General features: G+C 42.2%; 1 protein-coding gene across 16 annotated transcripts in view; it reads left to right on the top strand.

The window, feature by feature from the left end:
• The first annotated feature begins 536 nt into the window (after positions 1-536).
• The window catches only part of KMT2C (lysine methyltransferase 2C), a 151,638-nt gene continuing 131,244 nt past the window's right edge, over positions 537-20,930 (top strand). For 6 of the 16 annotated variants that reach the window (XM_083466464.1, XM_083466455.1, XM_083466454.1 and 3 more), the window contains exon 1: positions 537-1,938. In XM_083466464.1, coding sequence (XP_083322590.1) covers positions 1,751-1,938 — 188 coding nt within the window. In that variant the 5' untranslated portion in view covers positions 537-1,750. Of the gene's footprint in view, positions 1,939-10,410; positions 11,224-11,573; positions 15,728-20,930 lie in introns of those variants that run through there. The other 10 variants (XM_083466460.1, XM_083466459.1, XM_083466458.1 and 7 more) reach the window with 4 other exon arrangements.

Here is a 20,930-nt window from a genome sequence, read left to right as displayed (position 1 = left end):
GACACACACACAGTGCCAATTTGAATAAAATATGCGGGGGGGCAGATAAGCCCCGCCCCACATAATCGAACACAAGACGTGCACACGCACTGGCCATCAACTTTGGGATGGGCCCGGCCCCCTCAAATATTTTATTGGGGGCCCCTCGAAGGGATCTCGGCCCCTAGATGTTGGCTCCTATGCGCGCGCAGAGAGAGAGGCGCAAAATTCGCTTGCGACACATATGCGAGGCAGCCGCACCGGGACAACAAGTCCTCCTAGCTGCTTCCAATCAGTTGAGAGCGAGCGAGAGAGACTCATCCCGTCCCTGGATTCCGCGCTCCACATTTTTGCCACAGCCGCCGCCACCACGACATTCGCCGCTGCCAACAGCAGCAGCAGCAGCGCCGCCCGTGAGGTCAGCGGCGGCGCGTCGAATGAGATGTCTGCGCTGAGAGGGAAAGGGCTGGCCGGTGGGCGGGCGACTTGGGCAGGCGCAGTGGGGGGCCCTGCCTAGAGCAGGGGGAGGGGGAGGGCGGGGAGTTCGAGAGAGGCCGAGCGATTGTCGCCGCCGCCGCCTTCCCCTCCCTCCCTCCCTCCCTCTTCTCGGAAGGTGGCGGCGGTGGCTGCGCCTGTGAGGGCGGAAAACAACAACAACAGCGCGGCGTTTTGAGCGGGCGGCTGTCGCTGCTAATTGGGCTGTTGGCGCGCCTCAGCGGCTGTAGCACGGCGACCACCGTCGCCACCTCAGGGAAGGAGGGTGTTGCGCCCGTCAGCCGCGCGACACCCTCCCTCAGAAACTGTCTCCTTCGCCCCTCCCCCCCGGGTTTCTTCTCTCTCTCTCTCCTCAAGTAAAACTTCCTGGCTGGCGGCGTCGCGGGCCCGCCTGAGGGGAAAAGGAAAGAAAGGAGCGAGGGAAGGCGGAGGAGAGGAGTCGCCCTGTAATAAGCCGGCGCACACCCTAGAGCGACCCACCTCCCTTCCCCGACACCCAACACCCACCACACACACACCCCCCACCACCACACAGGCGCTTTCCAGTTGTACGTTCCCTTCCCTCAGCAGCAGCTGGAGGAGCTGTCAAAACTTCCTCTCAGCTGCCCTCCGCCCGCCCGCCCAGCGTGGGCCTCCGCCTCCTCCCCTTCCCCCGGGGGCGGGGGAAGGGCACAGGGCCAACGTCCGATGAAGCGGCGGCGGCGGCTGCCTCCTCCTCGGCAGCAGCAGCAGCAGCAGCAGGAGAAGGAGTCGTTCGTTGCCTGCGGCCGCCACCCTCCCCGGGGCCTTGTGTGAGGAGAGAGCGGGCGTCGTCGCGCGAGGGAAGAGATTCTCCTCAGCTGAGGCGGCGGGAGAAGCCGGCCTGCCCTGCGCGCGCCGGCGGTTGGTGGCGTCGTCGCCGCGGGTCGCTCTCCCCTCCTGCGCCGACCTCGCCGGCCCTCCCCTCCGCCCCGCGAGGAAAGGGGTCTGGTTGCGTGTGGGCTGAGGCGGGCCCTCCTCCCTTCGCCCTCCCCATGCCGCTACCTGCGCGCTGGTCCGCGGCGGCTGAGGCCAGCAATGCGAGGCGGAGGTAGGAGAGAGGAGGAGGAGGCGGAGAAGAAGAAGAAGCAGAAGCAGCAGCAGCAGGAGAAGAAGACGACGACGAAGGGGAACAGCGGCGGCGGGAGCAGGAGGAGCGTCGGGATCGCCGCCCTCCTCCTCCTCCTCCTCCTCACCCCCGTCCCCCAAGCTCCCTCCTCGCCCTCCATGTGCCTCCTCTCCCGTCCTGCTGACTAGGATGTCAACGGAGGAGCAGAGCCCGGCGCCGGCGGCCGAGCAGCCGCCTCCTCCACCGCCGCCGCCGCCGCCACAACTCCCCGAGCCGGGAGCTCCCCCCACGGCGGCGGCGGCGGCCGCCACAGACAAAAGACCTAGGGGCCGGCCTCGCAAAGATGGCGCTTCCCCTTTCCAGAGAGTCAGGAAGAAGTAAGTTCAGTGCGTGAGGGGATGGTGGCGAGAGGGAGAGGGGGAGAGAGAAAAGGGAGGCAGGGCAGGAGCGCTGTCAGCTCCAGGAAGGGGCTTCCTCCCCCTCCTCCTCTTTCCTGACCCAGTTGTCACGTCGAGAAGGGCCACCTCTGGCCTCTTTTCCTCCTCCATCCTCTCCCCTTTGCACTTTGCCTCCCCTCCCCTTCCTCGCCTGCTTCTGCCTTTCCTTTTGTTTATACTTTTTTCACTCCTCCCTGCCCCAGTGCCATATTGAGAAAGGCCCTGGCTTACCTTCCTCTCCTACTTCCTTCTTTCTTTCTCTTCCCCACCCCCCTGTTTTGTCATCGTCCTGCCATTCCCATTATTTCCCTTACTTTTAACTTCTTTTTGTTGTTCTCCTGCCCCAGGTTTCATGCTTGGAATCGCTCTCCTCTTTTTCTTCTCTCTCTCTCTCCTTTATTATCCTACTCTTTCTATTTTTAATTTTGTTCTTCCTCTCTTCTTTTGAGATTAGTTTCTCTCACCAGGTCTTTTCTCTTCTAGCTTACTCGACCTATGCTTCTCTTGGCCACACACACACACACACAGCAATATAGTGGGGTTTGTTTTTCCTTTTGTTTTGTTTTTTAAACCTGTTTTTAAAAGTCCGGTTTTGCCATAACAGGATTACTTTTGAAAACAAATTTCTTCTCACTCTCGCTGCATACAGGCAGCACGTCTATCTATCTTAGGATGGTGATTGTGTAATGGGAAGCTCCTCCCTAGGAGCTGTCAAAAGCCACAGCCAGGGGTATGCACAACAACAGGAGAGTGGCTGGGGGAAGATTGTGGTGTTTTGGCTTTGTCTCTTGCTACTGCCATCTTTCTGTTTGTTAGCATCCTGACAGTTAATGTGAAGAAATTAAATTAGTGTCTCGTTTTATGGCTCTGAGTACTTGAGTATTAATGAAAACAAGGAGCGTTATGTTGTCCTTTGCTGAATCTGACACTGGAGATGCAGGTAGTTTTGGCTTTCTTTTACACAGAAAGCATCATACAAAAATTAACATACTTAATTTTGTACTGAGGTTTGGGAGTACTTTGATACTAAGCATTTATGCTCTGTGTAATAATTAATATGGACTCAGATAATGTACATGCTATAATTCTGTACTGGTCTTTGAAGCACACAGTTCTTCTGCCTCCAGTTAAATGGAAAAGAAAGGGGGTTATGGGTAGTAGCTAACTTTTAGAATATTACTTTCCACCTCAAAACAAAACAGACACTATGCTTTGCTTTCAACAGTTCAGATACTTGATTTTTTAAAAAAATCAAAGGGATATGGGGAACCCCACTCATGTGGGCCTTGACTGGATAATGTATAGCTAAAGTTGACACTGCTGTTTTTATTGCATTTGCTTTATGCTGATACCAACTCATTCCTCCTTTTTATTTGATTGCTCAATAAAAGCAATCCTTTAAATTTTCAGGCAAAATTCAGAAATGTGATATTTTCATGTGCAGTTAAGGAAGTGAGGAGAAACAACTCACCAGCTTTTTCATCCATGGCAATGTATCCAGGAGGCATAGTACCATCAGTTATCGAAGACACCTCTGTTACCTATTAGCTATACTTGGTGTAAAAACTAGCATGAAGGCCTTCCCATTAGATGGCGTTCAGAAGTAATAGTGTGCAGCTACAGATATGTACTTGACCTGTTCTTAATGTTTTTTTTAAAAAAAAATAAGGTTGTTTTTTTTAATTGACTAGGAAGTAAGGTTGTGATGCAAAAGCGATTTCTATATTTTTCTATGGTTGCAAAATTGTCTGCACATACACTGTGTATAGAAGAGAACATGGGAAGGTGCTGTACTAGGGAATTCATTTGGCAGGTTTCTGTTTTTGGAGTGCTGCTTTACACTAAAATGTGTATGAAATACACACAAACAAATGGATAACAAGAGAAATCCTTGCTTATTTGTGGCTACCATACATTTGTCTGAATTGCCTTGCCTTGGGGAAAATTGTGAGCATGGAGACTTGGCAGTTTTCAAAGAGAAGTTGTACAGTTGTTCCCCAACCTTAGATATCTGTTTACTTTTGTTTATTGTACATCTCACACAGAACATACTATAGGGATTCTGCTTGTGGCAGACTGCAACACTGAGGGAAGGAGATGGTGTTTAAAGTATGTAGTATGTGCTGTATTGATCAAAGCCAGTATCATGGATTGTTTCTGTAATGGTATGCACTGGTAAATACAGCTCATATGGTGGAGCTCTGATGGAATGTGTTCCTCTCATTTTATAGACAGGCTTCCTTGCTGTGCACCAGCTGCAGCCACCAGACGCATAAATGACATGGTCCTTACACAATGGACTTAAAATTAAGTTTAAAATTATGGAACTCCAGTCTTGATATTTATGAATGACAGCAGACTAGTCTGATTCTGACAACAAGCCTAGCAGCCTTCTTTCCAAAAGAGGCTGGTGGAAAAAGCTCCTGGTCACTGAAGTTCCAGATTCAGTGGTTGAAGAGAATCCCTAGGCTATAGTGATGATGGGAGGATAAACCCCATCAATAGCTGGTAAGCATATCCCTCCAGGTTACAAGACTGAGGCAATGATGGTTGGCAGGTCTTGACTGGATTCAACTTCAGAGGCTTTGCCTGCATCCCATTATTGACCAACATGAGATATGAAAAAATAGAGAGAGAGTGTGTGTGTACATTATGCTTAGGTTATTGATGACACCTCAGCAGTCTCTACTTAGATGTGATTTCAGCCTATCTCCATTATGAATGGGAATCAAATGGAACATATATTGTAGGAGGATTTCTGAAACAACCATTCCAAAACCAGTCCCATGACAAACTACTCCACAAATCAGGAACTTCTTAAGGAGCTATGGCAGTATGAATAAATGTTTAAAAAGGAAAAGTATTGGTAGATGCTTGTTCATGCAGCTTGCCGGATCCCCGCCCATGGCTTGTGAAAGCCAAATGGGACAAGCAAGCTGCTTTGCTGATCTGTGATCATCAGAGCCTCTAACAGGGACCACACAACAGACCAAAATCCACTATCTTTGGAACCAAGTTTAAACTTTATTACTGATTTGTAGAAAGTTATTGCCTAGTTTCCAACCTCTTTCTTTTTAAGAACAAATAATTAGGCCAATTTAGAAAGCTATTTTGTTTCTTTACCCATTCCAGTATGCTTCCCAACCTGCTTTGAGAAAATGCTTGTGATCTTTGCCCAAATTTTATAGAGGAAATTATATTCCATGAATCTATTTACATAGCTGTTGTCAGTCATGAGGCACAGGTGATGCAAATGCCAAGTGGGATGTTGGTGTACTTCAGTGTTTTTTTAAAAATGTGATACAGTTGCCTATGTATTGGTAAGCTAATGGTTAGAACACTGCAATGAAGTCAGTGTGGGGCTAACCTTGGGGTTGGTCTGGAAGCTACAGCTGGTGCAGAGCATGATGGCTAGGTTGCTTGTGGGGGCAAACCAGCATGTAACACTCTGCTTATAGAATTTGCACAGGCTGCCAGGCTGCTACCAGGCCAAGTTCAAGGTGTTGGTGCTAATATATAGGGCTGTGTATAGCTCAGGACTAGCTTATTTGAGAGACTGCCTTTTCCTTTATAGACCCAGTAGATGTCTGCAGTATGCAGGAAAGTTTTTCCTGCAAGTTACAAAGATCTCAGAAGTCTGCTCTGCAGTAACTAAGCAGAGCTTTCAGTGTGGATGCCCCTATTTTGCATTCTTGTTGAGATATGGCAGGTGTCCACTATCTGCACTTTCCATAAACAGTTGAATACTTTTTTGTTCAGACTGGCTTTCCCAGCTGGATAATTTGGTCTTCGCTTGTGCCTGCCTATTTTGTGTTTTTTATGTTTTTGTTATACATTGCCTTGAAACGATTGTATCAAAGGCAATTTCTAAATTGATGGTTATGGTAATATGCTCCCAGTAGAATTAGGATAGTTTTAGTTTCAATTGTAACAAAACATTTTTTTTAAATAAAAAAAGTCATAGACTTAACATCATCATATTTTTGAATGAAGGCTCTCAAAGTGAAGCTAACCAGCAAAGCTGAAATGTTAGTGTTATATCTGTTTATTTTGGCTGTGTGACAAAAATGCAGAATAAATAATATAACCATTTTAATGATGTTTCTATTACCAAAGTTTTAATATTACTATACTGAAATGAATTCAGAAAAGTGATCCTTGCAAGCATGTTCTGGGAACTTCTGCAATTCCTACAAGACTTCATACTAATATTTTATAGTAACCCATATAAGCAATAATTACGATTATTAATTCAAAGTGTCATAGGTCACATGAAGGCAAGAAAATTTAAAATAATTAAGTAGGGTGGCATGTTGTTTGGTGCTTAAAAAGTAACGGCAGATAGATCTTCTTATTATAAATGCTGCATCATATTTGCATCATATTCAAGTTCCAGAAGGTGCAGGAGAAACTCACTGTAAGGACATTTCCCTTTCAAAACAGATTACTACATAAAGTATCATTTTCCTTTTTCTAGTGGGATTATGCTTAATGCAGATGTCTAGCATGTCAATAAGATTGCTTTGTGTATTCTGTTATAGAGAGTAGCCAGTCATAGTGGTAATATAAACAAAACCATTATTGTACTGTAATAGCTGAACATGTGTGTGTGCAACTAAGGTCTCAGGAAGCCTGCTTTTTGAATGTTGACTGGTATATTCGTTGTGAATGCATATGCAACACCTTTTTGGCCTGTTCCAAATATAGCTTTTCACATTACTTATATTGTGAAGTGAATGTAAAAATGGACCTCTTGTAGGATAAAAACAGTTGTATGAATTTATCCAGAGAGTCTAGAAGTAGTTGAAGTGCCTTGTGAATGAAATGTGGTGCCGTTAACTGGCGTGGCATTGCCCTTTATAAGTAGAAGACATCCTATCAAAAGAAACTGTTAATAGCTGCAATCCAACCAAGAGTTAGGCATATAACTAAATAGCTTCTTTCAATAAACCAAAAATTGTATACTCATTTGGATTAATTTTGTTTCGGGGGTGGGGACAACATGCATTTTTCTATTAACTGCAAATCTTATACATGTTTGCCCAGAAATGTCACTGATTCAATTGGCCTTGTTCTATAGTAAGTGTGTTTAGGTATGTAACCTAAGAATCTCAACATAATTATTAGTAATAATGATGCTGTGATTGTTAATAATTATTTATGCATTCCCCATTCTTACTGAAACTTAACCCAAATGGGAGTACAATTTCCAATCAACTGAAAGAAAAACTCTGACACATGAGCCCTTATTATTAGTAGTAGAAATATTTGCTATTAAAGAATGATGGGATAAACTATTCTGCTATTACATAATAACAATTAGAAATTTCCGTATCAAGTCATGAAAATGCACCCTTTTATTAGAATAAGTTGAAATGCTGCTTGCATTCCCCCACTTGAATTTACAGAGGCAAAATCTCATAGACTTTATTTTATGAATATAGAGTGTTGGCATATGTATAAAACCAATCCTCTACTTAAAAGTTTAACTTGATATCATTAAAAATTTTACTTGCTCATTCACCCCAAAGCCATAAACAAGTCTATCAGCTTGTATTTAGATACCCTACACTAGGATAGAACCCCCTTATGTTAACATCTGCATCTCACAATGGCAAGGTGTATTCTACCCAAAGAAGCTTCTAAGTTTAGAATGAAGGCAGCAGATGGTGATGAGATGGGTGTAGCAAAACTAACAATGAGACAGCTGTGAACAGTACAATGAGTTACTGGGCATAGCATGTCAGGTGCTTAAGCATTAGTTCTTTTGTAGGCATTGCATCTTGGATTCTTAACAAGACATTTCTTGAGTGGTGGTGTAGTTGAATAGTTGTGTAGATTTCCTCTCTCCTTCTAAAAATGTCTTCAATGCTTAGGAAAGGCTTGAGTCTAGAAATATGGTCCATGTAGCACAGCATCCATATGGAGAGAAACTAAAGGAATTAGTAGATGATGAGGTGAAGATGTTATCCTTTCTCCTAGGCTTTTAAGTGTGTGTGTGTGTGTGTGCATGCGCGTGCTCTTTCTGTTTTTGCAAATCACCCAGGAAGCACGGCTGAAAGGCAGCATGTAAATCTTTAAAATTAATAAGGCTTTAAAACTTTTGTTTTTTCTTTAGTGCAATGCTCCTTTTGCCCATTTCTGGGCCACACTGAATGGAGCACTATCAGAGCTAAACCAGTAGCAAAGCACAAAATTTTAATTATTTTTAAAATATTTATAGAGTGCCTTTCATTTTGTCCCTAAGACTTAGTAATCTTTCTGATCTTAAAGTCAGGATCAAAAGCAGGACACACAATATCAGTTTCAAAACACAGGACATTCTTCAAATAACCAGACCTCAAACCATTTATGGCTTTAATGAGCATGCCTAGGTATTTAAACAGGGCCCAGAAATGCACCAGCAACCAGTAGAACTAGCACAGAACGTGTGATAGAGTCATATCACCTAACCACAAAGAACACTCAAATGGCCATGTTTTATACCAGCTGAATTTGCTGGGTCATTTTCTAAGGCAGCTCTATGGTAGAGCACATTGCATTCTAATCCAGTCCGGGAGCGGGTGGTGCTGTGGTCTAAACCACTGAGCCTGTTGGGCTTACTGATCGGAAGGTTGGCGGTTCGAATCCGCAAGACGGGGTGAGCTCCCGTTGCTATGTCCCAGCTTCTGCCAAACTAGCAGTTCAAAAGCAAACCAGCACAAGTAGATAAATAGGTATCGCTGCGGCTGCGAGGTAAATGGCATTTCCGTGCGCTCTTGTTTCTGTCTCGGTGTTCCATTGCGCCAGAAGCAGTTTAGTCATGACCTGGAAAGCTGTCTGTGGACAAATGCCAGCTGCCTTGGCCTGAAGCGAGATCAGCACTGCAACCCCATAGTTGCCTTTGACTGGACTTAACTGTCCAGGGGTTCTTTACCTTTTTAAAAATTCTAGTCCAGATATAAACACATACATAACTCTACATTGACCCACTTTCTTTAGGTAAGCCAGATGCACAGTAGACTAACAGCCTGCTTTCACAAAAGGCAGGGCTGGCTACTACTAGCATCTCTACTTATGTAGACAGTGCTGAGTCCAGAAGAACCCCCAAACTGTAAAATTGTTCCTTTGGCGGAAATGCAACTCAATTCAAAATTTGCTGTACCCCTCTACTGAGGTCATCTGATTTCTCTACCCATAGCATATCTGGATTATGCTTCTGCTTGTTCACCTTCATCTATCCCCAAATTGCCTCAGAAATTCAAGAATTCCACAACAACCCTGGGATTTATAGGTGGAAAACAAATAGCTATATTTTATCAGCATACTGATGACATTGCAGCCCCAACATCTGGATGACTTCCCCAGCAGTTTAATGTAGATATTAAACTGTGTGGACAAGGTGGAACCCAGTAGCACCCTGTATGCCAAAGGCCCTGGGGCAGAAATCCCCCAGCACCACCTTCTGAGACCAACCCTTCCTGGAAAAACTGGAGTCACTGCAGTGCTATGCTTCCTCGGCAGGGATGGTGGACAAATTAATTTGCTCCATATCTGGGAACAAATTGACTTGCTATGAACCTTTTAGACCGTTGTGCACATTAGAAATCATTTAGTTTGTACCTCTTCAATCTGCTACTTACAGTTCAATAAACTGGTCTGAGGGCAACCCTTAAACCTTACCCCTTTCTTAATACCTTGTTCTCTAGCAGCACATTGATATTAGAGTAGAAGGAAACAGACTGGGGGTGGGGAAAGAAAGCAAATGCCAAAAGGGAACGGAAGATAAATATTCATCCAACCATCCCAAGTCCTAATGTAGGTGATGGTACTGAAAGCAGTTGAAAAATCCAGGAAGACTAATAGGATTGCGCTACTCCATCCATTCTCTGATGTATGCCATCCATTAGAGCAATAAAGACTGTTTCCATCCCAAAATTTTCATTCTAAAACGGGATTGGAATGAATTCAAATAATCAGTTTCCTTGAAGCTACAATGATTTTTTTAAAACAATCAGTCATAAATCGTAGACTTGTTTATGTATTGTAGCTTCTTTTAAGGTATTACCTTCTACAACCAATCATGTAAAATATTCATATAATATATAATTTTGATACAATGCTAAATGAATAATGAAAGAACAATGGAAGTTCTCCATAAAAGTGGAATTTCCCCTTCTCCTCTTGAACTGTTCCAGTACATCTTTGTGTACTCCTACTTTTTTATAGGTGTCCTTTGTTTGGTTTTCTGCAATCCACCCAACCACTTTTTATTTGATTTTTATATGTGTAATTTGGATTGCGACTTCTCAGTAAAATATAGTGTTTTCTCCACTAAAAAGCATGCAGTGACCAGATATAATCCAGATATTAGGTGATGTGAAAACGCTAAGCCAGGTATAAATAACTTGGTGGTGGGGTTAATGCCTTTTCATAAGGAAAAGAGAAAGTGAAAGCAACACCGGTTGATGAGGCTGCCACTAAAAGGTTTAATTACATGTAATCCAGAAGACTGGATCTAGAAGACATCTAGGAAGAAGAGGCAATATAATTATACATTACCTAATTGTGTGGGATCAAAACACAACATACATAAGCTTTGGATCCTGATTTGGGCATCTTAGGAAGCATCTTCACATGCTGTGAGAAAAGTTGGTTTGTGAGGTGGAAAAATTAAAAGTTCCATTGTATGTATATAAAACCTTATATACGCCTGAAGGGATTCATGAACCTGGTTGTGAATGTGGTGTTTTTCCAATGAGGTGTACAAACATGGAAGCCTGCTTCTATATGCATACTTCCTTTAGCTGGATCAAGAGATCTATGTGTTTCACTGTACTCTGAAAAGAGGTTGGTTAGGCATATCTTTAACATAGATTCTGACTTGTTTGCCTTTAGTTCAGATTCCTTATTTTTGCCTGTAACTTTGGAGGTTGGTATATTTCTGAGTATCTGCTATGATGGATTAATTATTTTTTGTGTTACTATAGAACTGGCTAACTTCCAAGTTGTGATTGTGGAAATAACATATTTTGTTACTTCTGAATATTATTAATTTGTTTTCTTGGGACTTTCATAGTAAAGGGAAGCACATTTTGGTCTCTGTCACTGACCAGAGGATCAGGGGGCACTGGAATGTTGCATCCCATGCCTCCTAGTAATCCCATGCCTCCTAGAGCTTCATGACAGGGGAAAGACCAGCCTGTCTCATTCATTAGCCAGAGAAGCAGCTGCTGCAGGTAACTTGTTAGAATCATAGAGTTGGAAGAGACCACAAGGGCCATCGAGTCCAACCCCCTGCCAAGCAGGAAACACCATCAGAGCACTCCTGACATATGGTTTTCAAGCCTCTGCTTAAAGACCTCCAAAGACTCCACCACACTCCTTGGCAGCAAATTCCACTGTCGAACAGCTCTTACTGTCAGGAAGTTCTTCCTAATGTTTAGGTGGAATCTTCTTTCTTGTAGTTTGCATCCATTGCTCCTTGTCCGCTTCTCTGGAGCAGCAGAAAACAACCTTTCTCCCTCCTCTATGTGACATCCTTTTATATATTTGAACATGGCTATCATATCACCCCTTAACCTCCTCTTCTCCAGGCTAAACATGCCATGTCAGAAAGAACACTCTGCTTGAACAGTTGCCCTGGGGTCACAGAAGCATAGAGGGAGAACATTCTGGTCCCATCCTTTGGCCAAAGAGCAACAGCCACTAGTTCACATGAGAACAACAGCAAGGGAAGATCAACTTGGCCTGAACTGGATATAAATGCCGCTTATACCTCAATAGCATCATCCGACTGTAAACTGATCCCCCCTTTCCTTCCACTACCCTTCCTTTGCCCATCTTGTCTTCTTAGATCTTCCCATCATGCTTACAAACTGACTTTCACTTTTTAAAATTGATATGAGCGACTTTGGGGAATAATAATTGACTGAAAAACATGATAAAAGAATAGCTTGACACACACCCTGAGCTCCCCTTTTGAAGTGCAGAGTAGGCACAGTCATTTGTGCAGGTTGTGTCCAAAGTTATGGGACTGAGCAAGCAAGTGGGCACTCCTGTAAGTAGTCTGATTCTGCTCATATTGCCACAACTGGTGTCACATTCTTGAGGATGGAGGTCAGGGTGATAGTGCCAGCTCACTGTTGTACCTAGACTCAAGGTGCCTCCCCATGGCAGGGATCACTCTGCTAGCTGGAGGTGGGACAGTTACCACTCCATCCGAACTTGGGATGTCCACTGTTGCTGAGGTAGGCCTTTTTCCTGACAATCCACTTGGTCACTCCCTAGCAACTAGATCAGTACCCCCCCAAGCCACTGGATCCTTCTCCAGGATTGGTTTCCAGACTCACATCACTTTCCTCTTCCCTCCTCTGCCAAGAAGTCTTTGCGGGGCTCATGACAATTGTTTCTTTATGAGAGTGAGCAAACTGCACCACCTTGAAAGTGAGCCTGTTCCGTATTAAAATCCTTGGACTCCAAGGAATGTTTATTAACTATCAGCTGATGGCAGAGATTTGCCTCATTTGACAGGATAGTTGAGTGGGTGAATCCTGTGCATTTAATCTTGGATAAAACTGATTATCTTGGCCCATTTTATTTTAGTTTCAGGCCTGATCTTGGCATGGAAATGGGTTTCATTGCCCTGATGGATTACCATGATGGATGGGAGATTTAGAATGAGATGTCAGTGTACTTTATGCTGATGTCATCCAGAGCTGCTGCTTTTCAACCCTAGCCACTGCTTGGAATCATGAATGGATGAGGGCCAATACAATAATATTCAGTCCATATAAGATGGAGCTTCTGTTGGTAGATGGCTCATCTACCAACTCATCTCCTCCTCGCTGCCAGGGACCTCCCCACAGCCTACTCATTCAAAGCTGAAATCCTAAATCTGGCCTTTGCTTCTGGCTACTATCACCCTGCACAGAAGGGTCCCCACTCGCTCTTGCTTGGCAGTCTTGCCCTCTGATGGTTTCCTTGATGGGCCATCACTGGCCTTTGTTCTCTGCTAATGGCCCATCCAGCTGGCTCTGTGGAGCTCGCTGGGCGTATTAGCATAACTAAATCCAGGGGGTTTGGCAAAGTTTAATCATACCTTGACTAATTTTAACTTTTACTAAATCTAGGAATTATGGGCAATCTGCCCCTCACCCAACATCTATTATGGTATTTTTCCTTATGAGAAAGGTAGCATAACAGATTTCATTGTATAAATATTCTGTAATATAGAAGAAGCAATTTTAAACTACAATTTATTTTTTAAAGTCAACTGACGTGAAGTATCTCATTAAAAATCCTACAGTGTGCATAGTAATACTTCTGAAAAGATGACAGATACTCAACACATTTGTAGTTCTGGGGTAAGATATCCCAGCCTCTGTATCTCATAGCTATTGTGAGTTATATATGTGTTTAAACTCCAGCTGACCAGCAAGCTTTTTCCCTAAGGGATGCCATGATGTCATATTTTATGACATCATGACACATGTTAGAGGGAGCTTGGAAAAAATATTGTCCTGTTAATCAAGGACCTAGGTTTTTACACACAATGCATTTTTTTTATCCTTCAACCCAACATTCCTGATCTTCATACCTTTTTATATGTGAATTTATGTCTAAATATTATCTTTGTGGAATTCTTTTTCTGGATATACACTCAGCTGAATGACACAAGTTGGAATGTTTTCCCATTGCCAATGTGTTGTGGGTGGATGTGGAGTGAAGCATGTATTTGTTTTCTTTATTAAGTTATATAACTTCATCTAACCTTTAAAATTTTAAATTAATATTTCTAACTATTTTACACAACACCAAGTGTCAAATCTAGGCTAGTTTCAACACTAGAATTTAAATCAGTCAAACAGACTGTGTTCTAGTCTATATGAGGCTTATTTAACCCCTTATGCATACTCAGTGTGTAATATTGTTATTAGTGAGAATCAAGTCTCTCTCATCTTTGACAAACATTCTGTGGCATAGATAGCATTGATAGCAAAGTGGCTGTTAACCCGATAGATTTTATTATATTTTCATTTCATCATATTTCACTATTCTGAGCCAACATAAAATGGTATGCTGATGGAGGGTGGTGGATTGGTCCTGCTTAATTAAGCAGTAGCCACTGTTTCCAGATTAAAAATTGTTGCATTGTACAGGACTGGACACGTGATGTAAATCTTGCCCTGACTGCACTGAAGTTGCATCTGATACACTTTGTGTCAGATGCAGCAAAACTGCCCTGTATCTATAAGGTTGATGTATCAATTACACGTGCATTCTGATTCTATTTGTTTCTTTCAAAGTAAGGCCCACAGATTTTCGAGTTTTAAAATTACAATCATAAGAGTTCCAAGTCGATGAGCATAAGATTACAGCCTTGTCTTTTTAACCAAACAGAAAATTTTGCATTATTGGGGAAAGTCTGAAATAGCTTAAGTTAAATAAAAACTATTCTTGTTTTAAAAACCATATGAATTTTAGCCGAAAAATAGGTTTTCTAAAGAGTAGTATCAAGCTTATTTAATTTTGCACAAGTAAACATTGCTTGAAACATACAGTGTCCTCCTTGGTTTAAGACCTTGTGATGGATAGGTTTACCGTAGTTTTGAAGGATAACTGGGTGAGTTTGTGATATTTTTAGAGGACAAGCTCAGGAATAAAAACTCAAGTGAAATAAAAGTTACATAACGCTTCCTTTGTTTCTGTTCACTTGAACTGTATTTTTGGCAGAAGCTAGTTGAGGGACTGGAAAGGGGACAGAGAAGGAAATGGTACCAGTGTGTTGAGAGTAAGTTGAATGAAAACTCTAAAATCGTACTGTAAGGTTAACACACATATACTAGAGGTGGAGAAACTAAGTTCTTTAGCAAGAGAAAACAAGGCCTCTCTTTCCCTGCTTATGGCACTATTCACGGGAGGCAGACTGAAGCCCCTAACGGCCTGAGATGACAGGTTTCCTCCCTGCTTTGAGACTACGACAGGCTCTTGGACATGCAGCTCTTAACGCAAATATGAACGTCAGACCATGAAACCCTCAACTTGATTTTGCCCAACATTTCTCCCCTGTTGTGCCGACAGAGAGCTTATTGGAGAGTGAGGCTTATTGTGCTTGAGTAAATATCAGTTTGTCAAACACAGTACATTGTTAGCTGGTCAGGAAAGAGTTAAGTCAGAGGCTGCTTTCCTAGCGAGTGTGGCCGGGGCTCGTCGTTCCGGATCCTTGGTGGGAGAAATCCAGTCCGCACATTTGTGGCGCTCGGAATAGTCGGATCTACTTTCTCCAGCCCTGCTTTTTCTTCTTCTTCTTCTTCGTTCCTCCCCTCCCCTTCTCCTCCTCCTCTTCCTCCGGCGGCTGTAGTGTTGGATGGGGGACTCCTTAAGGGGTGAAGTTCCGCGGCGTTTTGGGGGGCTCGGAAATAACATTTGTGAGCAGTGCCCGCGGTGGGGGTGAGGGCAGGACTCGCCTGGGGGAGCGCCTGCCAGTTGTCTTCGCCGAGGCTGCAAGGGAAGCAGCTTGGGAAGTGAAGTGTTGTTTGATTTGGGAGAGTAATATGGCTGATCTAAGGGAGTGCTGAACAATTTGTCTCTCTCCACGCGACGCTGGGCTTGGATTCTAACATGTAAATAACTTCTTCCTTCGGGTAATCGGCTTGGGGCACCGATGCCTGCTCCGACATCCTTCCTACGGGTTTTGTGAAAGGTTACGCGGTTGTGGATGACGTTGTGCAGAAAAAATTGAACGGCGGTAAGTACCCTGCCGTCAACTTCTTTGTATTAAAGGGCAAAATATGACAGGAGCCCCGGAGCTATATATGGCAGACAGGCTATTTTACAGTTCTGTGAAGATGGATGGTGGGTTGCAATAACGATGGATAGTAGTAACCGAGGCACCGTGCAGGAAAGTTATCCGAATGGCTTAAGTTGACACTTGAGATATTTCGGAACAGTTTGTTATCTTTGCTTGTCAGGAAAACGTTTATATCCATGTGTGTTGAATATTCATAATAACAAGCACAACACTCTGCAATCAAGTGAAAAATCCAGCTCTGGCGTAGCAACTAATTTATAGCTAAAATGCATTTGTTCAGATATCAGAAATATACTTATTTCAAATGACATATGTGACTTTTGTCTCTACTTGAATGCATTTTTCTTTGCTTGAATAGGATATACTAGAGAATACGATTTATAGGTTTAATAAAGTCAGTAGAGAATCTCTTTATTTTTGCAAATAATTTAAGGAATCAATGTAAATACAAAACTTCAATAGAATGTTTAATATAACAATTCCTGCCTCTAATGAAATATCTTTAAAGAGTGTTTTCTGGAACATTGTAAATTAAACATAGTATCCAAACATTTTCAAATTATGATTGGTTTTCTACAAGAAATAGGTCATAAGTGAAAGAATAGGTTATGTAACTAGTTTGTTTCAGTGAACTTGATACACAGTATAAGGAGTTCTCTACATATAAGGCTTATAGGGTTAATTCCTTAGTATCTCTGAATATCTATAAAGTTTTTTAAAAGTATCGAGTGCTAGATATACATTATGACACATTAGTCACCTATCCTATCATAAAATTGGAGTGTTTAATTTTATTTGATTTCTGAATTTTTAACATAGCAGAATTGCATTATACTTCAAAATATCAGCACTTTATACACATTATTAGACTTGTGCCCGCTTGAAAATATAATGAGGCAGGTAGGTCTGTCTTGGTTTTACAAAGCTATTGCCACTACCATACAATTGTATGAAAAGTTTTATTGGCAAAAAAATTATGCCTAAATAAAAATCCTAACTATAGCTATCCTAATAGTATACTGAGAGTATACAAGCACTACTGGTACTATTTTCATGCACAATAGGAGAATCCTTGTAGTACAATGCCTTGTAGTTGAAAATATTTTTAGCTGTGATACTTTCAAGACAAATACAGGGTAAGGACAAGATACTGTTCTGTCAGCAGTGCAATGCAGCTGCATTCATGCTAAGCCATTCATTAATGTCTCTTTAAAGAGCACTATACAATAGTTTCTTAATGTTATGAAAGCAGTTGCTCCATACCCCTTGAATACAGCTGCCTCAGACACTACTTGTGCTGATGGTATCACAGATCAGGGACTCTTTACTATACTGGGGTTTTTTATACATATGAATAATACTTAGCTTCAAATTACTTTTTTGTTTTAAACCTACTATGCTTACATGTGCTAGTTTCATCACTTCAAATTGTAGTTCTGACCAACCTTTTCGATTCTGCATCTGGACAATGTAATCTCAAATCCTAGAATAATGAAAAATGTAGTTTATGAGTAGTTTCTTCTTGTTTTGTTTCTTTGGCGTTTTATATTACACTAGTCTGATCATTTTTATTTTCATTTTTTGTCAGTTCAACCTGGAAACAGGCATAGTTATTCTTGTTGTTCACCACATTTAGCACAAGCAACAATGTATTTAAAAGCAAAGTACATTATATAGAATATATTTCATTCTTTTCCCTGCCCTCCCCCTATGAGTAATGTTTCTAATCAGACTCTGTAGGGACTGAGTAAAACAGCTCTTTACCAGCACTGTTCTATTCATATTTATTTGGAAGTAAGTCCCACTGTGCTCAATGAGGCTTACTTCCTGGTAAGTTGGTAATGCTTCTGTTTAGTTCAATGGTACTTGCTTTTAAGTAGATATGGCTTGGATTGTGCTGTAAGATATCCTGTGATTGTGAAAGCTAGCCATCTATAAAACAAATGAGCTTGAAGTGATATTTCTGCTCTCTCTCTCCCTTTCCCTTGTCAGTTTTTTTGTTCTGTTAGAAGCAGTGCTTTTTTTCTTAAAAAATGTTTAGGGGTACTCTCATTTTCCTACTCATTGAAATACTACCCCTCAATGAGGCCAAACTTAGATTCACAAAATGTTTAGGGGTATGCGTACCCCTGCATCCCCCCCCAGAAAAAAGCGCTGGTTAGAACTATGATTTGTCTTGTTACTTTGAGGAATTCCCATATTCAGGTTGTAAGCATCACCCACCCACAGACGAGCCTTTCAGGGCTACTTCCAGCCACTTCCACTTTTGAGGCCGCTAGCCATAATGAAACGAAAGATGCAGCACCCAAAACCAAAACAAGGCATGAAAAGTAGACTGAGACATAATTTTAATTTTGAAACTTATCTAACAAACACTTTCCTAGCCATTTCAAGCTGAAAGTGTGTGTCACATTTTAGTCCACTGTACGTGAAAACAAGTCACAAAACTTATACAATACTAAAACATCGACAAGTGTCTAAATTTGAGGCCCCCTTTGAGCTCAAGGCCTCAGGCCAAATGGTCCCCCGGCCCCCCTCTGATTGGTTCTGCACACACGTGTGTTAATAAGATCATATGACGAGCCTTACTGGATCAAGCAAATGGCATAAAAACAATGCAACAGTAACAGATAGATAGACAGATAAACAGGAATTCAGAAGTAGCAGGTTCTGACCTTATGGATCAGGGAAAGCCAGGGCAAAAATATGTATCTTCACAAGATGCCTGATGTAAATAGATGGTGCTTTACATATGGCAAGCAGAAGGGCATATTTTGTATTGCAGTGAAACCATCCAGTGATATTCCATAGGATATGGTACCACAAGTAAAATTTCCCCAAAGATCTAAGTGACTGTTCGTAATGTAGCTTATCTGCAGCCTCATACTTGGCATTGCTTGGGATTTCTAAAACAAAAAAAATCAGTGCAGTCTTGAAAGGTTCAACTCGCCCTTTTGATTCAACATCATGTCCAGTTGTATCAAAATATAGTCTAAAGCCTCTTCTTTGATCTCAGGAACCACCATGCAAAATTTGGTTACAATATCTTAAAAACTTTCCAAATGCATAACAAACAGACAAACAATTTTCTAAAATAAAGAAAGAAATGCATTTGTAGCAGGCTGTATACAGCACAGCAGACAAGGCCTTTTTAATGTGAACTTAACTGGAGATGGGTGCAGGTTTACAGGTGATTGTTGAGGCATCAAACAAGGAAGGGGGAAGGGAATGGAAAGACTTGCATCCAAAGGGCTGGGCAGGCTGCAGAGTTTTCCAGGTTGAAGAATGGCCTGAAAGCCCATTTCCCCTAGGTATCAGGATTGTGGCACCACAGTTGTGGAGGTGTGAGTAAAGAGATCGCTCTTTCTCTGTGGAAAAAGGGTTTGCACCACATATGGGGTTGGGGAGTGCATTTAGCCATCATAAAGTGTAACTCTGTTGTAGTCCCTCTTTGCAATGAGTCTCAGAGGACGTTGATCCAGAAGTCCCTACCTGTCCAGTTCCAATATATGCAGTAGGGAAGAGGCACTGCCTGACTGCCCCAAGAGCCAAAACCTCAGGAGGAGGTAGCAATAGGATTTTTCTGTTTGAGGATTCCCATTCTACCACCAGCTGGATCTGCTGTTCTGTGTGCACTTCCACAGCTGTATAAAGTATGCATTGAACAAAATGCTTTAGTGGCGGAGGGCAATCAATCTGAGAGCTGTTGCCAAGCATGGAGTGGACTAAGGCTTTTAAAAACTGGCTCTTGCAGCCAACTGGTAAGTGAATGGCCTCAGTTCCTTTGCAAGTCTGCAGAGCAACTTAGAACCCACTGGTTCTCCACCTCTGTTTCTCAAGGGTGGCACTCTGCTTTCCTCCCTCCAATTCTCAATGGCAGCAGCGGAGGGCAGGGTGGAATAAGCAGTAAAAAGAAGGATGACAGGGGACATTCTAGCAGCACATGGAGGTCTGAGCCTTGCGGATACAATGAGGTGGGGGGAAGTAGTCCTCTTGGATTGCTTCATAAGCCATTCACTGTAATGTTCTCTGAGAGCAGCCTAGCCTTGGAGACTTGGGGCACTAAGAATAATATTAAGGGAATGAACACTTTGTTCTGCCTTACCTTACCAGTGGTGCCCATGTATCAAACTACATCTGAGACAGCCTGAGAAAGGTAGATGAGTATATCTGACAGTTAGACAGTTGGGAAATAGAGAAGATTGTGTTACTCCAATATGAACTTTAAGAAGAGGATAGGAGAAATAACAAGAAAAACCTTGGTAATGTTTTATATAAGATCCTACTAGTAAGGTTGAAAATTTCAGGTGTGTTGTAACTTAATTGTGAGGCAAAAGAGACTACCAGCCACACCACTTGTGATGGAGTGCAGGGAAACAAAGTAACTGCCATTCAATTAATTATCTGTGTGGTCACGTTTCATTATTGACTATGGAAGTTAAAACAAAAAAGTTCATACCCAAGAAGCCCTGCATTCATGCTTAGGAATTCTGAGGGTAATATAGTCTCTAAACCATGATAAGTTGTAGGGGGTTGGGTGTAGGTGGGTATCTTTTCTGTCATGTAAAAAGTGACACCTGAAGAAGTGCAAGCAAAGAATTGATTTAGACAAGTGTTGTCATGTTTTTAAAATACTGCGAGGAGATGTGCTTATTTAAATGTATGAGCCTTATCAGTCCAGTTCTATTCCGAAACATGAAATATTAGCTGCACTTTACCCCCCCAAAATTAAAGTCACTAATGACTCACTTTACTGCATGCAGTGGCATTATTTCAGTATATATTGAAATATATAAATTAGCTTTTATATTGTAAGATTTTTTACAATGTAAATAACTCCAAGAAATCTAAAAACATGATTGGAGTGTCATGGGGGAGGGGAATCATTAAGCACCGGGTGAGACGTTATGTACTGTCACTATCATGGTGCCTTGTATGGTATGAGAAATAAGATAGTATCTCAAGGGAACAGCTTCTTTTCTAACTTGAAAGGAATAACAGTATGTTAAATTAATTATTTCAGTCATTCTGAAAGAAGAATTGTTTAAAGTGGAACATTTACATCTTGCAGTATTTTAATGATCAAGTGCATCTGTTTCCCATGACACCAACAGGTATACTAAGGGCAAAAAGGGTGATT

Source organism: Podarcis liolepis, assembly GCF_965112155.1.
Source record: "Podarcis liolepis genome assembly, chromosome: 12".
Lineage (NCBI taxonomy): Eukaryota > Metazoa > Chordata > Lepidosauria > Squamata > Lacertidae > Podarcis > Podarcis liolepis.
The sequence above is the reverse complement of the archived record's forward strand: the minus strand, read 5'-3'. Positions and strand labels throughout refer to the sequence as shown.